Genomic DNA, 20,705 nt, shown 5'->3' with positions numbered 1-20,705 from the left:
ATATTTGGACAGAGCAAGGCTAGCTGAGTCCACCTGTTTCCAGTCTTTATGCCAAGCTAACCCTCACCTGGTGCTAGCTTGATAGCTTGAATACAATAGTATCAATTTTCCAATCTCATTATCAGTTCCAGGAACTGTTTCTTTATCTCTGTGAGACATTTTTGTCAGTTTTTTTTTTTTTTTTTTTTTTAAATGTGCGTATGTTAACATAATGTGAAACTTTTCATTAGAAATAGCAGATATCTATCACATTACTGCTCTTATGTGTGTCTACAGTGTAAGATTAAATTAAGAATATTCTGTGATCGATAGGCTACAAACATCAATCTTTCCTTTTAGTCTGAGCACTGTCATTACTTTGTCTATCATGTTCTTGTCTTTTACTGTCTGTCAGTGGGCGTAACAACATGACATGAGATGACTCACTCAATGTAAATCAAATTTACCTACGGGTAAAATACAATTATCTGAATCTGAGATCTGAATCTGAATCTTCTTTGACATTATTATGTGAAATATTTATATAAACCAATCCCTTTCTCTTTTCCATGAGTGGAGTTATTTTTGTAAATGGATTATTATGACGTGGACATTATTTATAAATTTAATTAGCCAGTAATTTCAATGTGTGCTTGGTTGACAGCAGATAATCGGTTCAAACAGAGCACATTACTCACGTCATACATTTTAAAACATATCACATAAAATTGAAATATTCATTTTAGACTCAGATTTATATGATTAAATTAAAATGTAACATATCAGTTTAAATCATAGACAAAATCTCAATACATTTGTTTAAATGAGTGCCAGCAAATATATATTCAATAAAGTAGACTTTTTGTGAAACCTGGCTCTTTATTTGTGTTTCTTATTTTAGCCATCTGATGGAAAAAGTCCTAAACAAACCAAACCTATGATCTTGGGTTGGGTCAATTCCTTTTACCTCATTCATGTCTTAATCACGCCATTGTTAGGCTAAAGTTACTTTTTCTGGCTCTTATTTCTCTAACTGATCCAGTCAAACTGGTTAAAACTCTCATTCTAGACAGTCACCAGTTTGTTTGAGAATTGTTGCCCTCAAATTATACTGGAGGACAGAGCAACTGTAATCCCTAAACTTAAAACAGGTTATCATTATAGAATAGTTGATTCTGTTAATAATTTTAAATCTTGTTTAGACTAAATAAGACTTAGTTGTATATTTTACCCTTTTTGTCCTAATTTTGTTTATTGCTTCCTATATCCAATTTTCTTTTCTATTTCTAATTGATTACAGTTTTATGTTTATGTGTATCTCTGTCCACATTGTAGGGTTTTGTTAAGCACAAATTGTCACATTAAAACAGGATAATTATTACCATCTTATTATTTTCATTTAATATTGCACTGCTTTTTGCAAGTTCCTGGAAAATATGAAATTTTAAATATAAATGTGTTGCATATGAGAGTGTGTTGCTGATCTCATTAAAGGACGGGTTCACAATTTTCAGGTTCAGGTGATCATATGAACAGTGAAAGAGGTTTTCCTCGCTGTACTCATTCCTCCTGTTCATACTGACTATTAAAAGATCTCCTTCACATGTGTTTTCAATGGAAGTGATGGAGGACAAAATCCACAGTGTGACCACAGTCATTTAAAAGTAGATATGAAGCTGATATTCAGCTTCAGCAGTCTGAGTTAGTCATATCAAGTGATATCTGACACATTTACAGTCTTTTTAGCATCAAATTCCCTCTTAGTGTTTCCCTGTTGAGCTGTGGTGGAAGTATAGAAACAAAAAGAGGAACATTGGCACTAAAAACACTGTAACATTGAAATATTTGATATTAGTTTTTGCACAGAAGGCAGACTGTGGATTTTGCAACAATCCCTTACAATGAAAGTGCATTATGTAGCGATCTTCTAATGGTCAGTATGAACAGGAAGAATGATTATGGCAACAAAAACCATGCCATTGTGAATCCATCCATAAGTTTTTATCCTTTTTAAAAAAAAATGTTTTCCATCGTCTTTATTCCTGCAATTTAACCAAAGTATTGCCTTTTGAGGACCTTTCCTTCATTTATGTGTGGATCCCAAGAAGGGTAGTTGCTACCTTGCTAGTGGCTAATGGGGATCCAAATAAATAAATAAATAAGCCTCAAAATTACAGTGTGTACTGTATATAATTTAGCTAGTTGAAATTAACATAATTTCCCTGTAAAAGTAATCCAAATGATTTCAGCTGTTTCAGAGCCACCTTTAAAGATCTATTCAAGACTAAACTCTCCTAATGCTAATTGATAGCGTGTGTGCTAAACTGGCTTTGGACGAGGAGTTGAGCTGAACCTAGCTACAGTCAACACAGCACAAAGTGAAAGTTCTCTTGTTTGCAGTTAATGAAAGCACATATTTACAGATGAACTACGTTAAAACCACAACTGTTTGTTTGTATTTATATAGAGCAATTATTGCTAAGTTGCAAAGAAAAAATACAACAGTCAATAGCAGTCTTTTGCTACATTTTTTTTTTTTTACTGCAAATAGAATGTGCTCAAGATTCTCTTACAAAATCTACAATAAAGGCATTCTCTATTTATAAAGAACATGTGAAAAAATGATGTATTCTGGTTTACCCACAAATAGCTCCCAAATACGTTGATCTGTTCGGTAAAATTGGATAAATGTCAATGTAAAAGATATCTGCATTTATTTACCTCTCAGGGCTTCTGTCTTCCCAAAAGAGCTCTTGTCAAGACAGCACAGACATCGTTCTGAACGTCTCACAACATAAGCTTTGACTAGATGTGTGAGACAGTCAACTTCCTGAATTCTTTGTCTGAGTCACACACCTGTCTGGCAAGTTGAGTGAACTGATCATTGTCATCAGATGTACAGGTCGATTGCATCGCTGAACACTACGGACACGATGACCTTCTTTGTGTATACTGTAGATTTATGTGTCAGAGTTTCCCAAAGTATTCATATTCAGTATTTACATTCAGTATAATTTGTTCTGATTATAAACATGAAAGAATAGATACTGCTCACTAAATAATGATCACTCCACCACCTCTCCTGACATCTAGGAGCATGAGAGTGAGTCAGAGACAGGTGCAGGATGCAGGGACAGTGCAGAGATCCTTTGCTGTGGTGAGTGATGAAAAGGATTTGACAGTTAAGTATAATTTGTCAATGGGAATATTGAATGTTAAACATTTCAGTCAAGGTGTTCTGTCTGTCTGTTTCTGTCTGACACTATTTCTGCGATGGAGTTTGGCTTGTGTAAGTGTAAGTGAGTGTAGGCTTCCTCAAGTCCAATGAAGAGCGGAACAGCTGCTAATATTACCAATAACTCTGAAAACTTCCTTGTTTCCAGACAATGAGGAACCACTACACATTATTTTTTCCAACACAACCACTAATTCGACTGTAGCTAGTAAGATAGATTGCAGCTTACTTTGGAGCTTTACTTTACTGTCCCTCCATGATTTCAACAAGTTTTTTGTGTTTACTGATTTTTTCAACAGATTTTCCTCAAAACTGATACAATTTGAAGTGTTGTATGTGTTCCTATTAGGGTAAAGCTGCAGGAATTTGGAACAATTGCTGGCAAAAGAAAATAATGTGATTAAAAAAAATGACCAATGAAAAATCATATCATATGTAATGACTTATATACCTCATATAACAGAAACAACTGTATTCCAGTGCTAATTTTTTAATTTTTGTACTTTCTTTCATGAAAACTATTGTCTCAAAGTGATTTAACATACAATTATAGTTTCATTTCCAAAATTAGGTAGACTATGTCCATCTTTGCTGTCTGAACAAAATCATCTTGTAATCTTCTGATTAATTGAATGCAAACCTCATTGTTTTGCTTGGTCTATGATAGTTACCATGACATGAAGTGCAACAACTGGTACACATTACAAGTACAATCTGTTAATTTGCCCATGTCATGCTGAAAAGTTGCAGTAATTTAGCAAAAGTGTAAGCTCTTCATATGTTGTGAGAATCTCTTGAATTTGTGTTAGTTATTGCAATCACAATCCTGGAGGGACTGACTTCATGTTAAAAACTACCTACCTTCGAAACTCTTTACACACTTAGTGTCACTCTCACTACAATCCTTGTCAAATGCTTTGGTTTGTTTAACATTCCAAAGCTGGGCAGTCCTTACCAGTTTTGGCATTAAACTTCAGCTAATGGTTGGTGAAGGCAATGACCATGAAGCTTGAAATTTGCGAAAGCCAAGCAATTTTAGTTTCCTAAACTTTAACCATTGAGACTTTAACCATTGAGGTTTTGGTTCAGACAGTAAATTTCGAATATTCAAGTCCCCTCTTACAAGTTAATCACAATAGCATGGGAACTGGCTTTATGGAAAAGGATCAATCAAAACTGGTTAACTTTCAGGAATGTTCTTCTGTACACATTCAACTCACTGATTTCACAATAGCAGGTTTGTCCTTGACAACTAATGGAAAATACCTGGGATCTGATCTGGTGTATTTGTATTGTAATTGTTAGTAATAAAAAATAATGCTAAAGTCTGGGCTTTCTTGGTTCACATCATACTAATATCAATTATACATGTGCTTAACTTGCTTGTCAAGGCCTTTCATTTTACCCTGCAAGAATATAATTGCATGTGTAGTTTATACAGACACACCATTTACACTCAACACATGCTGTATATTTCAAACAAGTTTCATTTGGAACTGTATCTGATTGTCGATTCCTGAGATAAAGTTAGGTTTATGTGTTAAATCAATACATGAACTTAATCTTGACCTAAGTTTATACTTGATCCAAAGATAGTTAATCATACTATAAAAGACACACATTCAATCAAGGGCAAGATTCCCTACCTAAAGAGAAACAATAGCCGTAGTCTCACTGTTATAAATGTGTTTTTTTTTTTTAACATAGTGCTGATTTCAATCTGAACCCAGGCTTCTACTGTATAAAGACACGAACATCGTATATAGATGTACACTCTGACATGTTTTTCTGATTAGTTCTTATTTATCACTAGTTGCATTTCTCTCTGTCTTACATTACCAGCTGGTTAGTAAAGGATGACGATGCTGTAATGTGACTAGACAGCATCATTTTAGCCATTTACTTTCACAACTATGACCTGGACTATCAAAGTCGACTGATATTGTGGAAATTGCTGACTGTTGTTCTCAGATTTTATTGTTTGATCCTTGTTTTTTGTTTAATTAGTCTTAGTGTGTTAACCAAAGGGTGTATTGTGCCATTGTTAAGATCATTACATTGCCTTGGATATGTTTTGTTCTATTAGTTTAGTTACTGCTAGAAAACAATGAGGACCCAGGTTGAAGAGGTGAGATAATGCAGGCAGGGGATGTGTGTCTGTGTGTGTGTGTGTGTGTGTGTGTGTGTGTGTGTGTGTGTGTGTGTGTGTGTGTGTGTGTGTGTGTGTGTGTGTGTGTGTGTGTGTGTGTTTGTATGTTTTTGTGACAAACGTAGCCCAGGGACCCAACAATCACACCATACATTCACACCTCTAATTGAAGGCTGTTGCAACTGGAGACATAATTATGTGTATTAAACTTCTGATTTTTTTAAAAGTACGTTGTTTTTTACATCATCATATTGCTTTTAATACCAATATGAAGCAAAACAAATATTACAGTGATAACAATAAGGTCAAATTAAAGTAAAGTGTGAAGTCATAACATATCAATACAGATCCAGTTCAATAATAAACAATAATTGGGTCAGATAATATTTATTTACTTTAGCCTTTCAGGCCTGCTGGAGATGGAAAGTATGAATGACTTTGCTGATTCAGGTGAGATTGATCTGTTCACAGATTTGCAGTCACTGTAGGTTTGTTGTCTTGAAGCTTACTTAGCAATCGCATTGCTGCTCTTAATGCTGTTACACTACAATGCTACTTCACATTGTCACTAAGTTGTTAAGCAGGAAGTAACACATTGTTTTACAAATCTGAGCTGGAAAAGGCACTTCTAGTAATGACTGATACAATCAGTGACACTGATGACTGATGTTTATCAGTATTTTAGCCTAAGGGTCATTCGAGATTAGTGCTGCTACTGGACATCTTAGGCCTGCTACTATAACCCTTTGAACTTTCAATGGAGGTCGGGTTTGTCAGAAATTCTGTCATTTTGCGAGTGGTATTATACATGCTGTAGGAGGTTTTTCATGGAAAAAAAAACAATGTACATGTTTATCTTTTTTTTTTACCCCCACACCTTTGCAGTGTTAGAAACAGTTCTGACAATGACACCGTGAACATTTATATCAATGAAGAAAGTCTATTTGCTCTTACACAAATACAATCATAAAATTATTTAAAACATCATAAATCACAATCATAAAAAGACATCCTGCATCCTAAAAGATCCACCGCATCCTATCGATTACCTATTTGACCCTCTGCCCTCAGGAAGGCACTACAGAAAAATCACAGCACACACCAACAGACTCATGAACAGTTTCTATCCAAAAGCTATCACCTTCCTAAACACTATACTAAAGAACACTGCAATTAAGGCATCATAGACAATCTTTTACTATGAAGTGCAATATCCTTATTTATTTGTATCATGTACAATACATCTACTGCTACACAAGTGCAATACAAGCAGCATCTGGCTGTCTATGTAGGTACTAAGTACTGTATGCTACTGTATGCTTGTGTGTGTGTGTGTGTGTGTGTGTGTGTGTGTGTGTGTGTGTGTGTGTGTGTGTGTGTGTGTGTGTGTGTGTGTGTGTGTGTGTGTGTGTGTGTGTGAGAGAGATTTTAACTTAAATTTAAATTTTACTTTTTTAAGTCTCTTTTCATTTAATTGATATTCTATTCTACTCTATTCTATTATATGCTAGTCTAGTGTAGTGTAGTGTAGTCTCAGGTTTATATGTTAGATAATAATAATAGATAATCATCACACAAGAGTGAATTATTGCTTGTCATGCTGTGAGTGTCATGTGAGATGTAGGTATGTGAGATCCGGGAATCACTAACTTCACCTTACCGTACAAATTACTTTGGTCGATACACGGATACATTTCTTTCACAAATCACCATGGAAGCTAGCAGGGTTCCTGTTGTAGTCAGGCTTCTGTGGTTTAGACACAATAAGGAAGGTACTAATGAATGGGACCAAAGCATTTTAGGTTACAACATTCCTGCCATTGCTGTGTCATTCAGAGGGCAACTGCAGAGATGGTAAAGGCCTCTGACCCAAGGCAGATATTCAAACTAATCAATTTATAGGCTTTTTGTAGACTGAGGACAATTTTATTACTTTTGCTCCACAGGAAAAGACTACAGTACCTTGATTACTTCTTCTGTCTGCATGGTAAATGCATTGTGTGCTACTGGGTTTAAATGATGTGATGCAGACAGTGTGTGTTGACCTTATCCACAAAAGTATAGTTTGAATCAACGTTGGTACAATAAAGATCATTATCTTTACACTTGTTCATTGTAACATGACTTGACTAACATGACGTGTAACATGACACTCGGTCATGTTACTGTGCTGTTCTGACATTTTATATTGAGGAACCAAAGTAAATGTGGAAAACAACAAACTATACATGCTTGACTGCACAAGTCTGTGTTATAAAGCCACTTTAAAGCCAGTTTATGAACCTGCTTGTGCTGGTGAAGTGATACAGTTCAGGTGTTTTTTTATGCAGGTGAGGCAGCGTGGTACAATTTCAGTCAGTTAAGTATATGTTATTGGTTTTTTTGAATGAATTGCAAAACAGAGCAACAATGGGAATCGAGGGAAAGTCAAGCTCACTTTCAACTATGATGTAGGCCTAGTTCCAGGGTTAGTTAGTGTGATTTAAATACTGCCTGATACGGGCTCAAACTGATACATGTAAAGGAATGAATGACCGCAAAAAACACAGAGTCAATCAGGATGATGAGTGATGAGTCTGCAGGTGGTTGCTATAAACAGGTACTATAAAAATATACCCACTTCTGTGTAGAGCAATAGACTGTATGCCTGCATGAAAATATCCATAGATATGCATCAGTGCACAGAGAAAAACTGCAGACATCATGTTTCAGTCTATGGTATTAACTGTGCACAGGAGACTTTTTTCCACTGTATTTAGTCATGGCAGTGTCTCCTCCGAAACATATGTACTCATGTAAAATATGATTAGAACTTGGGGAATAAATATTCCTGCTTTACTGCATTCCAGCGTCACATATGAATGCAAAAATAAAGCAAACTCAGTTACGCACATCATTTCGACTGTGTGACTACACCCTACTACACCCTACTTCCAAGGTGCACGCAGAAGAAAAAAAAAATCCAAAAAGCATTTGTAATATATAGAACAACGTTATTGTTAGACCAAAGCATTTCGGCTTGTTGCCATCATCAGGATCATCGTAAAACACATTATCAACAGAATTTAGATGGGTTAGTTAAAAATGTAAGAAAAATGTCAAAAAGGTAAAAAAAACACCAAAAATAATCAATTATGTGCATCTAGACTGTATCAGCCAATGGGGTATCTAGCAAAATGGGTTGGGTATATAATCACATGACCTCAGTCCAATCATTATCCCAGACAGGCAGGGAGGCAAGGTGAATATCCAATAAGAGATATAGTTGACACCATATTTGGTCCATAAACCAGAAAAGCACAACTTTAGGTGTGGTACTTGAGTTAGTACAAAAGGGGCTTAAAACGAAACTGTGCTTATTTAATATGGCATACTTAACTTACAAGAATACATACATATATAATACCCACATACACATACATTTATAAAAGTGCTGAATGTGGGAAGAGTAGGAAGAGCTAAAATATTTTAAGAGTCTCTGAACAACAATCACACTTTATAGTTACAAGTTAGGGAAGAGAGGCATCACCAGGAGGATACAAAGACAGGAGTTAAACTAATTTATAATTTGCACATTTTACATTTTACTCTTGTGGCTGGTCAAAGTGGAGCTATGTAGCTATTTTTTAAAAGCTACTGTTGGGTAGCATACGTAAGCACACATAACACAATGGGAAATGACATGACATTATTCCTACAGCCTTTAAGTTTGTTACATTAGCACCACCGAGTGGTGACTTAGTGTATAAGCAAAACCTACAGTGGATTATGTTTTGATTGGAGGGTAGGATCGTGATTAATTGGTTAGGAGTTAGCAACAAATTCTCCATGTGATAGAGAACTACTCTGCGGTGTTTCCTAAGCATTTGTGCTCTCAGAGAGTCTTTGATTGTAAATTCTGACTTTTTTTTCCATGTTCATTTGGATTCAGGCTCAAAATCAAACCCCATGTACATATATACATGTAGGCCTACAATGTCTTGCAGAAAATGATCTAGCAGTTATGACATTGTCAAATATTGTTTGTGTAAAACAAACACAAGTACTGAACTACAGCACACACTGCAGTGCATACATTAAATCTTACATCATCTCTTTTAAAAACACACACTTCTTTATTAATCTAGTTGTGCTGCAATTTCCTCACATCTGATTGGATGACTAAAGTTTGTCTTAATTATGGTAATGTAAAAAGTGCTGATAAATGTCACGGTTACATTCTGCAGTGCCACAGCTCCTATTGAGACTCATCGGCAACTCATAGACCATCTTGAGGTTGGTACTGTTAAAAAAAACCTTTTGGAGAGTTGACATGAGCAAAATACTCATTGTTTATATTTTAAGAAATATCATGTCTGTATTTTTACAATACTGAGTGCTGACCATATATTGATTTCATTTTCAGGATCTTCATAGTATGAAACTTGAATCTACTGTCTACAGGATTAATGTTGATGATGTACATCTCTGCTATGAAATAGATAATGTTTCTTACATACTGACCAGCAACCCTTCCACAATGTGTGTTTTGTTCTATGTTTTCTGCAGCTTATTATCAGTTGTCACAATATGTGGAAACCTTCTTGTAATAATCTCCATCATTTACTTCAAACAGCTACACACATCGACTAACTACCTCATCCTCTCTCTGGCTGTGGTGGACATGCTTGTCGGTGCTTTAGTCTTTCCTCTCAGCATGACAATTTCCTTTAGCTTGTGTTTGTACAGTGGAGGTTTATTTTGTAAGCTACGAGACGGATTTGAGATAACACTGACCGCATCTTCCATTCTGAATTTATGTTGTATTTCTATTGACAGATATCATGCAGTGTGTCAGCCTCTGACATACAGAATTAAGATAAATGATCGTGTTATCGTGATTATGATTTTGGGGATCTGGGGTGCTTCTGTTGTTACTGCAGTTGTCTTTGTAATGGTAGGATCAAATCAACATATATGCAAAGAAAAATGTTTAATTGATGTCACACTGGCAATCATCAATGGCACACTGGGAATTATTGTAACATTTTACCTACCACTAATCGTTATGTTGTTTATCTACTTAAAGATTTTCCTTGTTGCATGGAGACAGGCACGCAGCATCCAGGCCACAAAGTCTGGAACTTCTGTCAGTAAGATGGAGACAAAGGCCACAAGAACTCTGGCAATTGTTATGGGAGTTTTTACAATCTGTTGGACTCCTTTCTTTAGTTACATGATATTTAATTATTTTGGTTATAATTCATTTTCTGTTCCTGTGACTGAAGCAATTATGTGGCTCGCATTGTCAAATTCAATGCTTAATCCTTTCATCTATGGTTTCTTTTACAGCTGGTTCCGATTGGCATTCAAAATAATCATTTCGGGAAAAATATTGCAAGGAGATTTTGCTAACTCAAAACTGCATTAATAAATTGTTGCATTTATCTGTGGATATGCAGATACTTAAAAAAAGGTGGCTGAAAGTAACATATCATGTTTCAGTTATACTGGCTGAGGCACCGACAGATGTGTGTCATAGTGAGCTCACTATTACAATCATAGAAACAACTTAAACACACTTGTATTTTATGACAGAGGTAATATTGTGTATTATAAACGTGACAGAATGCAATACTTCTAACCCATTGAACATTAATGTCTTGCTTTTAATGGGAAATCAGCCCATATCTGGTAAGAGAGTACCTAAATGTATGTGTAATGGTGTGAGAAGGTCTGTACTCAAATTTGCTTAGGATAAAACTCTCAATCATGTGGTTTGATGTTACTGATGTGATAAACTAGAGTGCAGTCATAGAGTGTGTAACAGAATGATCTGATGCATCCTGAGACGGGCGTGTCTGCAAGACTGACTGTTTGACTTTGTGCAGGGCTCTTAGTCTGATTGAGACTCTGGGTTTGAATCTGTTCAATAAAAATACTGAAGATAACCACTCTTTGTGAATCCACCTTTATAACTGAAATTCCATAACCGTGTTTATTTGTCATAAACTAGCCCAAAGTGAGTGACAAAAGAGGAGCCATAAATATAGTAATAAATAAAGTTCAAACTAAATAATTTGATAATCAAGGTATAAATTGTGATTATATTTTATGTTCATAGAAATGTATTGGTTTAGGAACTATTTAAATGACCAGGATTCAACAGGAACATTTCTGACATATGTGAGTGTGATCAGAGATGGTAGATTTCTCTCACCTGTCAGAGGCTGTGAGTTACTCAGTGGAAAACAGCTCTATTCTCTGGCAGCAGGGCCTTGTGTCTAAATGAAGGGATGGATTCAACACATATTGTTCTCAACTATTAGACATTACGTTTAAAGTGGATTCAGTCAATGTGATTTAGCACAGCAGAGTGACCACAGGAGAAGAGGGTAAATACAGCCATTGCAACTAAAGAGTGACATATGGTAAAAAAGCTCTGGAAGTTAACATCCAGTGTGATGGAGTTAGAGACAGTTCTTGTGTCCACTCTGAATAATGATAAGACACATTTGTGTACAACAAAATATAACAATGATTGAAACAGTCACGTGAAACATGAATATTAGTAGAACACAAGGGCTATTGAATTTACTCATACAACAAAACATGTCAGTGTCCCTAATTCAGAACGTTTATACCAATAACGCAACTTGGTTAATACTTTAGTGGACAGTATCTCTGTCGCAGACCGCACAGAGATAGGTTACTGCACACTAAAACATGTTTTCTGAGTTATAAACTAATATGACTGTAGTGTTTGTTTATTTTTGTCTATTTATTAGGATCTCCATTAGCATTTGCGCTGGGCAATAGCTACTCTTCCTGGGTTCCACAAAGAAAAACAATACATATATATATAAACCCACAACATTATACAAAATGCTATACAACACAAAAGATGAAAGAAAATGAGAACATGCAAGAAAGAAACAGCATTCAAAGCATACAGGGGGGAAAAACACACTAAAAAGATGAAACACATCAATGCTGGTGCTAATATTGACAGTGACATCCGCATTTCAAGAGTCTAAAAAATGGACTGTGACATCGCCCATTGGTTTGTGGACTGCCGTTTTGAAGCTTTGAGTTAAGCGACCGTCACCATCTTGTTTTTTTGGAGCCAGAAATGACCATATTTGGATGAGAGGGCGGAGTTGACCGTAGTGCTAGCTGCTAGCTTGGTTAGTACAGTCCATTTACAGTCTATGGTTAACTGTGATAATGCTACTGCTACTGCTATTATTTGCTTATGAAAAGAAGGCCTAAAACCATACAAATAGAATGTACTTACTAGAAAAACTGAACAGCAGACTCCTTAGATGGCCCTTTATCACAACCAAACACGGAACAAGACTTTTTTAGGTGACCATAATGTTACATGGTTATAGGCTACTGAATCTAGGGTTATGCCACAGTTATGTTATCGAATCGACGTGGTCGCCATGACAGAAACTTGTCAACCACAATGTAGCCATGCCCTGAAATTTAAACTTAATAAGACCATATTTTTACAAAATGAAAATCATGCTGTATGGAGGAAGACTTGAAAATAGTAATTGAGACCATGAATGAACACAATCAAATAAATATTTATTTCAGTTTATATGCTTTTATTTTGAACGTAGAACTGTGTGGACTTCTGCTTCCTGTTTGATTCTCTCTCTCTCGCTCTCTCTGGTTAGCATGGTTAGCATGCTTTTCGTAGCTGTCAACAGAGGGAAGAATGGGGAAAGTAGCTTACAGGTGTGTTGAATGTAATGAAAAAGCGTCGGAGCTGCACAGAGATTACAGTAACGGGATCCTGAAGATAACCATATGTGTGAGTTTGAGTTGCTTGATTTTACGTCGCTGTTTATGATAGTGATGCTAGCTAACGTGTACCCACCCTGCCGAAACCTCTTGTTAAACCTGTTTTAAAACAACACGACTGAAGTGCCCATATAACTAGCTAATGTCCGCATCATTTCGTCAGTTTGTTATGTAGTCATTGCCCCACGAAATTCTTCACACATGTCACCAGGCTGTCAAAATATTGCGTATTTAAATTTGGTAGCTTTACAGGAAACGGCAACTTTGACAACATTAGTTAAAGGACGAGTTCACAATTTTTCAAGTTTGTCTTAAAGCAACAGTCAGGAGCCCAAATGAACAATGACACAGGTTTTTCTTGTTATAATCATTCCTCCTGTTCATACTAACCATAAGACTCTTTCATAATACACGTGTTGTTATGTACGCTCACATATAATAGTTGAATATCTTTAATGCTACTAGTGTAATCTCTAAGCAGCAATCAGGAAAATGACAGATGAACTAGTTATGTAGTAGCTGGAGTTGTTATAGATGCCTCGTGTGTGTTTTTTTTCTTCTCTGTAGGAGTCTTGCCAGAAGCCAGTGGACAAGTACATTGAATATGATCCAGTTATCATCCTGATTGATGCCCTTTTGTGCAAGACGCAAGCTTTCAGACACATTTTGTTCAACACAAGCTTGGATGTAAGTTTCCTCAGTGGTTTTAACTCTTATGCTCATTCAACCCTGGTTACTGCAACTCTGAAAAGGTTGTTCTAAGTCACAGAACATCTTATACCATCAGTGTTTATATCACACTCGCACACATTTGCTGTGATTGTACTTCTTCTCCCCCACCTCCTCAGATCCACTGGAAGTTGTGTGTGTTCTGCCTGCTGTGTGAGGCTTACCTCAGGTGGTCTTCACTTCATGGCTCAAAGCAGAGCAGCGACCCTGCTGACATCATCAGGTACACCAAGGAATGGGAGTTCTACGGCATGTTTGGATTGGCCGCCCTCGGTAAGAGAATCAGACATACTGATGTTTGTATGGAGCACCAGAGCTGTCAATCAAATGCGAACACATGACGGTGTAATCATCATCAGATGTGTGTTGACTCGCCTATCAAAACAATTAATGTTTTCCTTTAATTTTACTCAGAAAAACAAGTAGTTGATTATTCAATTAGTTGCCAATTATTAGATTAATCACGGACTATTTTGATTATTGATTAATTGTTTTGAGTCATTTTCTCAGAAAAAAGTCCAAAAGTTGTGATTCCAGTTTCTCTCTAGTCCTTTATGACAGTAAACTGAATATATTGAGGTCACATTGGGCTTTGGGAAACTGTGATCTCCATTTTCTGACATTTTCTGGACCAAACAATTAATCGATCAATCGAGAAAATATTCAACAGCTTAATCGATCGATTACAACCCTAAAACAACCGATGATGACTTTTTTGTTAAATCTGCAGTAGGGCTCCAATTAATGGTAATTTTTATTATTGATTAATTTGTTGATCTTTTTTTTTTTAGTAAAATTCAGAATGTAAATCTAATCAAATTTAAAATAGTTAGTTTAATGTGGTTTGTGAGTTTCAGGAATGTCTTGTGTTCGTCCCTGCAGAGCTGTCGGCGTTCTGCTGTGGAGTGCTGTGGTTCCTTTGGATGGTGGTGGGTCGTCTTCAGGGCAGGACCATAGAGCTCAGACTGCTCCTCAGAGCCCTGCTGCTGTCCTGCTACGGCAAGGTCCTCTTCATCCCCGCAGTCATCTGGGAGAATGACTACTCCCCGCTCTGCCTGGGCTTCATCAAGCTGTTTGTGCTCACCTCAAACTCACAGGCTATCAGAGGTAAGAGAACATTTTCTGTTTGTTTGTTTTCTTTGCTCAGGTTTTTGGTCCACCCAACTCTCTGCATCCAACCAAATACATTTAAGATATTCAATATTTTCCTAAAACAAAGTCCACCTCAGTCTGGATAATCCATGAACTCACTTTGAACAGGTTACTTTGGGACTACTTATATTGAGAAACTGTCAGTGTGTTTACACCATGCTGATTTACAATCCTCTCAGATAACAATACACAATGTATCATAATTGATTGAGTGATTTATTTTAGTCTAAATTGATTTGAAAAGACATAAAAGATAATGAAATAAAGAAGATAATAATAATAATTCATTAATGGATACATCGGAAATTCTGTCCCTAGGCACACATATAAGGGAATTTCAGACTAAAATGACTTTAAGTTTGGAAGATATCCATTTGATTTGACTAACTCAAACTGCTGAAGCCTCATATTATCTTCAGATATAGTTTTAGATATAGTTTTGCCCAAAAGAGGACTGTGGATTTTGTCCAACATCGTTAATACTGTAAGCACATTTGGAAGATATCTCCCATTGGTCAGTTTGAACAGCAGGAGCGATTACCACCAACAAAACCTTTTTCAATGTTCCCCAGAGCGGGAAGTTCTCTAGAGATCCTTCAACCACTCAGCAGTCACCTCTGAAGTTGTGAAGGAGGTCTCACCGATCTCGCTTAATTCATCAATGGGCAAAATGTGTTGAAAAAGTGAAAACTGATTGGACATCCCAAAACAGATAATAATAATAATTTAAAATATGATGTTAGAAAAGCTGGAACTATAATTGGAACTGCAGAAATAGGAAGTTCAGAATTGATTGATCTATACATGTTATATTAATGCAGTTTGTATTCCCAGATGTGCTACTGCCACCTATTGGCTGGTTTAATGAATGCACCTACAGTAGTGGGTAGGCTGAGCAGGTGGAGTGAGGCAGGCTTTCTATTAATAATAATAATAATAATGATAATAATAATAATAGTTATAATGATAATGATACTAGTAATAATAATAAACTTCATTTATAGAACATTTTTCAAAATCAAAGTTACAAAGTGCTTCTCAAGGGAGCAAAATACTCAAATCCTAAAATAATTACGTTTCAAAATAGAACATATAAAAAACTATTTGAGCAATTTACATTTTTTGTAAAATTTCAATTTAGGAAAAAAGCAAGAATAAACAAACTGTATTTAAAGGAGATAACTCAAATATAATTAGGGAAGGCCCTCCAATAAAAGTATGTTTTAAGAAGGGACTTAAAAGAGAAAACTGATTCAACCGACCTGATTTAAGTAAATAAGTAGTAAATAGTTTCTGGTTTGTTCTTCTTTGGAGCGTTAAATTAATACCTGCGTAGGAAATATTGTCCATCGTACTAAACCTACACTTTAGATTACCGTGCTGTGCAGATATAGGAATTATCCTGACACTCGCTGTAGTGTCCCCACTTTTTCACATCTTTGTTCATGCGAATATTGAGAATATTGTGAATCTTGAGCTGTGCAAACTGGTCAAAATCAAGTGTATGTATCTCAAAGTTAGTCTTCTTAGTGCCACAGTCTGTCTTTTTTGTTACAAACCTTCCATCACAGCTCAACAGGGAAACTGTCACTATATATGGTGAGACATGAGGAATGTTCTCCTTTCTTCTAAACAATCTTTTCAATCACCAGTAGGTTGCGAAACCACCCTTTCTTTTTTTGTTCCTACATCTCTTTGCTCCTTTGCTCCAGACTCCACTGAACTCACACACATTGAAGATAAAAGCGTTACATAACAGAAAAGCTTCAGTTCCACGTTTCTTCTCGCTGTTTCACTCTTTTTAATTGAGAGCAGGAACATAAATCTGTTCCTCTCGTCGCGTCTGGCAGCTAGCCTGAGAACGAGCAAACAATGAGAGGCTGTTGAGTGATTTTCTGGTCTGATGCTCTCCTGAGGAGTTTCTCTGCGTCATTTTTAATAAAGAACAAATTAGAGAGAGTGTCTGTCTGATGCCAAGTGTGCTGGAGGAGCGTGTGAATGTTTAAAGTTAAAGTCCTGCTAAGTCCTTCATGTCTTGTTGCAGGAAAGGCAAATGAGCGTGCTCGATGAATGAAAAGTGTCACATTTTGTCGTTTTTCTCTCCCCTCCGTCTCTCCTCCAGTGATCCTGAACAGCAGCAGGCGTCTGTCGCTGACGGCCGTGTGCGTTGGCCTGCTGTCGGAGACCTGCATGGCTCAGGCCGTCACCAGGCTTCCGTGGAGCATCCAGGACATGTTGACATTTGACTGAACGTCCCAATTTATCGGATTGAGACGTGCCAATTATCTCAGGGACAAATAAGATGACGATGAAGGATGCTGAATCCAACTTTTGAGGACCTTCATGACATGACAAATATTTATTCTTAAGAGAAATGTTAGACATTCTTCTGTTAACTTGCAAGACTCATGGAAAGAAAGACAAGATTGTGTAGCAGAGAAAAGAGAAAATATCCCATCTGTTGTTTGGAAGGACACAGAGGAATTGCCAGTGGCCCTCGTCCTTTTTTTTTTTTCTTCATATTTTTGGTTTTTAATATGGAAAACAAGCTCCTGAGCTGAGATTTTCCAAAGCAGAACTTACTTTCTTTTTTTTACAGAAAGCCCCAGAGAGGAGCAACTACAGCAATGGGAACATCTGCTGATCTCAATGACTGTTAAACATGCTCTAATTCCAGTGTCCACGTTCTCCCAAGAAAAAACGACATAAACACGGACCCCGAGGTCGTAATTTGACAATAACCACCTCTCTGTTTAGACAGGAGCCAGCCCAACACTCCCTCCGCATTCTTCTGCTCATCGCTCACATTCTTACCTTAATTCACACGCGTACACACACAGATAAACATAGACACACATGGTGGAAGAGATAAGTGCAGCACTACTGACTTTCACCTTGTTTATTTCTATGCTAACAGATTATAAACTGTATGTGCCAATGTGATTTGCTATTATTTTTATACTTGATTAATCTATTAGTTGTTTGATCCATAAAATGTCAGAAAAAGGAGGAAAATGTCTGTCTCAAAATACCTTCTTTTGTCCAAGTCAAAGAATTTAACTGTTATAGAAGACAAAAGAACCAGAAAATAATAACATTTGAGAAGCTGGAATCAGAGAATTTTCACATGTTCTCTTAAAAAGATGACTCAAAACAAATAGTCAATTATCAGAATAGTTGGGGATTCATCTAATAGTGGGCAACTAATCAGTTAATCGACCAATCATAGACAGAAGAGGTAGAGAGAAGTAAGGAAGCTGGTGTTAAAACTGCTGTTAATGACCAATATTTTACTTTGATATTTGTATTATTAGAGCTGCAGGTTTTAAATTTAATTATTCTCATCATCAATTAATTATTTAGGCCGTCAGATGTCATAAAAAAGTGAAAAATGCTCCTCACGCACATACCAGACCTCAAAGTGACGGCTTCAGATTCATGTTTTGTGTTACCGATTTTCCAAAACTCCAAATATTCATATTTAAAAAGCTGCAACCAGAACATGTCTTTTCCCAAATGATTAAAACAATTATTTTGATGATTTCTGACTAATCTCAACTAATCTACATCATCCGATTTCATCATTCTCACGACAGCCCAGTTACAAAGTACCAACATTATTTACTTTTGTCACTGTGAAGCTGCTGCAATAACATTTAGAGCAGCTCAGTATGCTGAAAGTCACCACTGAAGTTATTAGTTGCTGTTTTAAGGCAAGCTGAGTCAGCTTTTACAGAGTGTTGCATGAAACCACAGCTGACATCTGATTTATAGTATTTATTATCATAATCAACATGTTGATAGACTGCAGCTGATAAACCCTGTCGGCCTCAGGAATGTGGAGCGCGTCTGTAAACAGAGCAACGTTCAATCAGTTAAACAAACGTCCACGGCAGACCGACAGTGTGTGTGTGTATGTGTGTGTGGATTTTTTTCACCACAGCTGAACACAGCCTCGGTCCCACCAGGAGTCTTTGCAGGAGTTGTGACATTATGATGAACTGTAGCAGAGCAGAGCAGAGACGGGCACGTGACAACAGGCAGAATTCCTCCTGAACAAAACCATCTGCTGAGTGAGAACTCACCCTGCAGCACTCATACTGACATTCAGTGCTGCACGGAGCATCTATATATTATCAAAATGAATAGTGAGACACTGGTTTCATCAGCAAAAACGTATGATTTATTCTATCTGATATCACTGTTATTGCCTTTGTGTTTTTATTTCTAAAACATTGTGCTCCATCTCCCTTCTTTTGGGTGTTTTTTTTTAAAGTTATCATTCAAGATATGTATATTTTCTGCTATGAACACTCCTCTTTTGACCCAAGAGAACAACAGATTACTAGAAAATGAGGTATAGTTTCATTTAACTGAGGCCTATTGACAATAATTGACCATAAATATGTGTAAAACCTGTGGTAATAAGTTACTTTATGCTTTAATTAACAGTCAAAAAGAACATGACATAAGTATACTGTACTATACTGCTGCTCTAGCAGGTTATACAGTGATATTAATGCTAGTGTTCTACAAGTTTTTTTGGAATTGATCCAAAGATATATTTACATCAAGCAGCTTTAAACAATGAACTTTGGAAGTTGTCATATTACCTTGAGCAGCAGCTACTAGGATAGAAAAAAACTCCCAGTAGCTCGCCCACATATTTGTCGCATTGTTGTTTCTGACTCTTGAAAAGAAGATCATAAATATTCTGCGCTCTTCAAAAGTGAATCATACTTCCTACGGTCTTAAACGTGCCTTTTGTTGTTGTAAATGTCAAAGAAGTAATGTTGAAGCGTCTGTGGTTCCATTAAAGACGAGATTTGCGTGACAAATAACGTAAAGCGAACTTGAAGAGAAACGAACTGCAAGAGAAACGCTTGATAATTGCTGTCATGTACGCTCTGAAACTTCCTGTCACACAGAGGGATGAAAAAGGGGAGAAAATAAAATGCTATTTATTTTGAAATGGCTCAGATTTGTATGTGCAGGGAGTGAATAGCAGAGGAGGAGACAGCTCACGCGAGTGGAATGTTTTGTTAGGTGTTGTTACACTGGGTGGATCTCTGTTTCAGTCTCTGTGGAGATAAACGCAGTCTGGATAGTTTTAAAATTCCAACTCCGCCAAAAAACATAACAGCGTCCTATTCTGCCAGAGGTACATTGATGTTTTTATGGATCCACTGCAAGATGTCAGTGGGTGTGCATGAAAAAAACAAGCTTTTTACTTCATGTCTCATCCCTGATACAATTTATTACATCCTGTTTTACTCTCAGTGTTTCCAGACTCCTTAAATCGATGCACAAACCCAACATTTATGACATATACTAGTATATCTTGTTCCCACTGATTCCCCCCCCCCCCCCAGACCAAACCTTTGTGAACAAACCTCCTGAGAGACTTTCTAAATGCAGTTTCTGGAAAGTGTTGGTCAATTACTCTGGCATGCAGAAGTTTAATCTGACTAATCAGATTACTGTAACAGCAGTCGCCTCACATCCATTAACTGGGGACTAGAGTGCGGGAAAAGGAGGAGTGGAGCAGGCCGGAGGGTCAGTTTATCCTGCTGGTGCAAATCAGCCATTTTTTTAATAAGATTGCGCAAACCCTGTACAACCTGCCACTTTGTAGCATTAAACCCCCCAAATTACTGTACCCAACTT

General features: G+C 36.7%; 2 protein-coding genes across 4 annotated transcripts; both read left to right on the top strand.

Annotated features, from left to right (window-relative positions):
* The first annotated feature begins 3,076 nt into the window (after positions 1 to 3,076).
* Positions 3,077 to 10,773, top strand: LOC133997388 (trace amine-associated receptor 1-like). The gene is made up of 2 exons (XM_062436963.1): positions 3,077 to 3,136; positions 9,769 to 10,773. The coding sequence occupies exons 1-2, from the start codon at positions 3,077 to 3,079 to the stop codon at positions 10,771 to 10,773; spliced, it is 1,065 nt and encodes a 354-aa protein (XP_062292947.1).
* Positions 10,774 to 13,028: 2,255 nt separating this feature from the next.
* arv1 (ARV1 homolog, fatty acid homeostasis modulator) lies at positions 13,029 to 20,114 on the top strand. Of its 3 annotated transcripts, none has more exons than XM_062437297.1 (5): positions 13,029 to 13,167; positions 13,725 to 13,844; positions 14,006 to 14,159; positions 14,769 to 14,993; positions 17,161 to 20,114. In XM_062437297.1, the coding sequence occupies exons 1-5, from the start codon at positions 13,072 to 13,074 to the stop codon at positions 17,286 to 17,288; spliced, it is 723 nt and encodes a 240-aa protein (XP_062293281.1). In that variant the 5' UTR covers positions 13,029 to 13,071; the 3' UTR covers positions 17,289 to 20,114. The 3 variants fall into 3 exon arrangements, with proteins under 3 accessions (XP_062293281.1, XP_062293283.1, XP_062293284.1); XM_062437299.1 differs by having other exon boundaries at positions 14,744 to 14,993; XM_062437300.1 differs by having other exon boundaries at positions 13,044 to 13,091; positions 14,744 to 14,993.
* The last annotated feature ends 591 nt before the right edge of the window (positions 20,115 to 20,705 follow it).

This window comes from Scomber scombrus, chromosome 17, assembly GCF_963691925.1.
Source record: "Scomber scombrus chromosome 17, fScoSco1.1, whole genome shotgun sequence".
Taxonomy (NCBI): Eukaryota; Metazoa; Chordata; class Actinopteri; order Scombriformes; family Scombridae; genus Scomber; species Scomber scombrus.
The sequence above is the reverse complement of the archived record's forward strand: the minus strand, read 5'-3'. Positions and strand labels throughout refer to the sequence as shown.

Excerpts from the sequence above, each read along its gene's own strand:
- LOC133997388 (XM_062436963.1), top strand. The coding sequence starts at position 3,077 with ATGAGAGTGAGTCAGAGACAGGTGCAGGATGCAGGGACAGTGCAGAGA. Across the intron at positions 3,137-9,768 it reads TGCAGAGATCCTTTGCTGTG|GATCTTCATAGTATGAAACT; the intron begins GTGAGTGATGAA and ends TTTCATTTTCAG.
- arv1 (XM_062437297.1), top strand. The coding sequence starts at position 13,072 with ATGGGGAAAGTAGCTTACAGGTGTGTTGAATGTAATGAAAAAGCGTCG. Across the intron at positions 13,168-13,724 it reads TCCTGAAGATAACCATATGT|GAGTCTTGCCAGAAGCCAGT; the intron begins GTGAGTTTGAGT and ends TCTTCTCTGTAG. Across the intron at positions 14,994-17,160 it reads AAACTCACAGGCTATCAGAG|TGATCCTGAACAGCAGCAGG; the intron begins GTAAGAGAACAT and ends TCTCTCCTCCAG.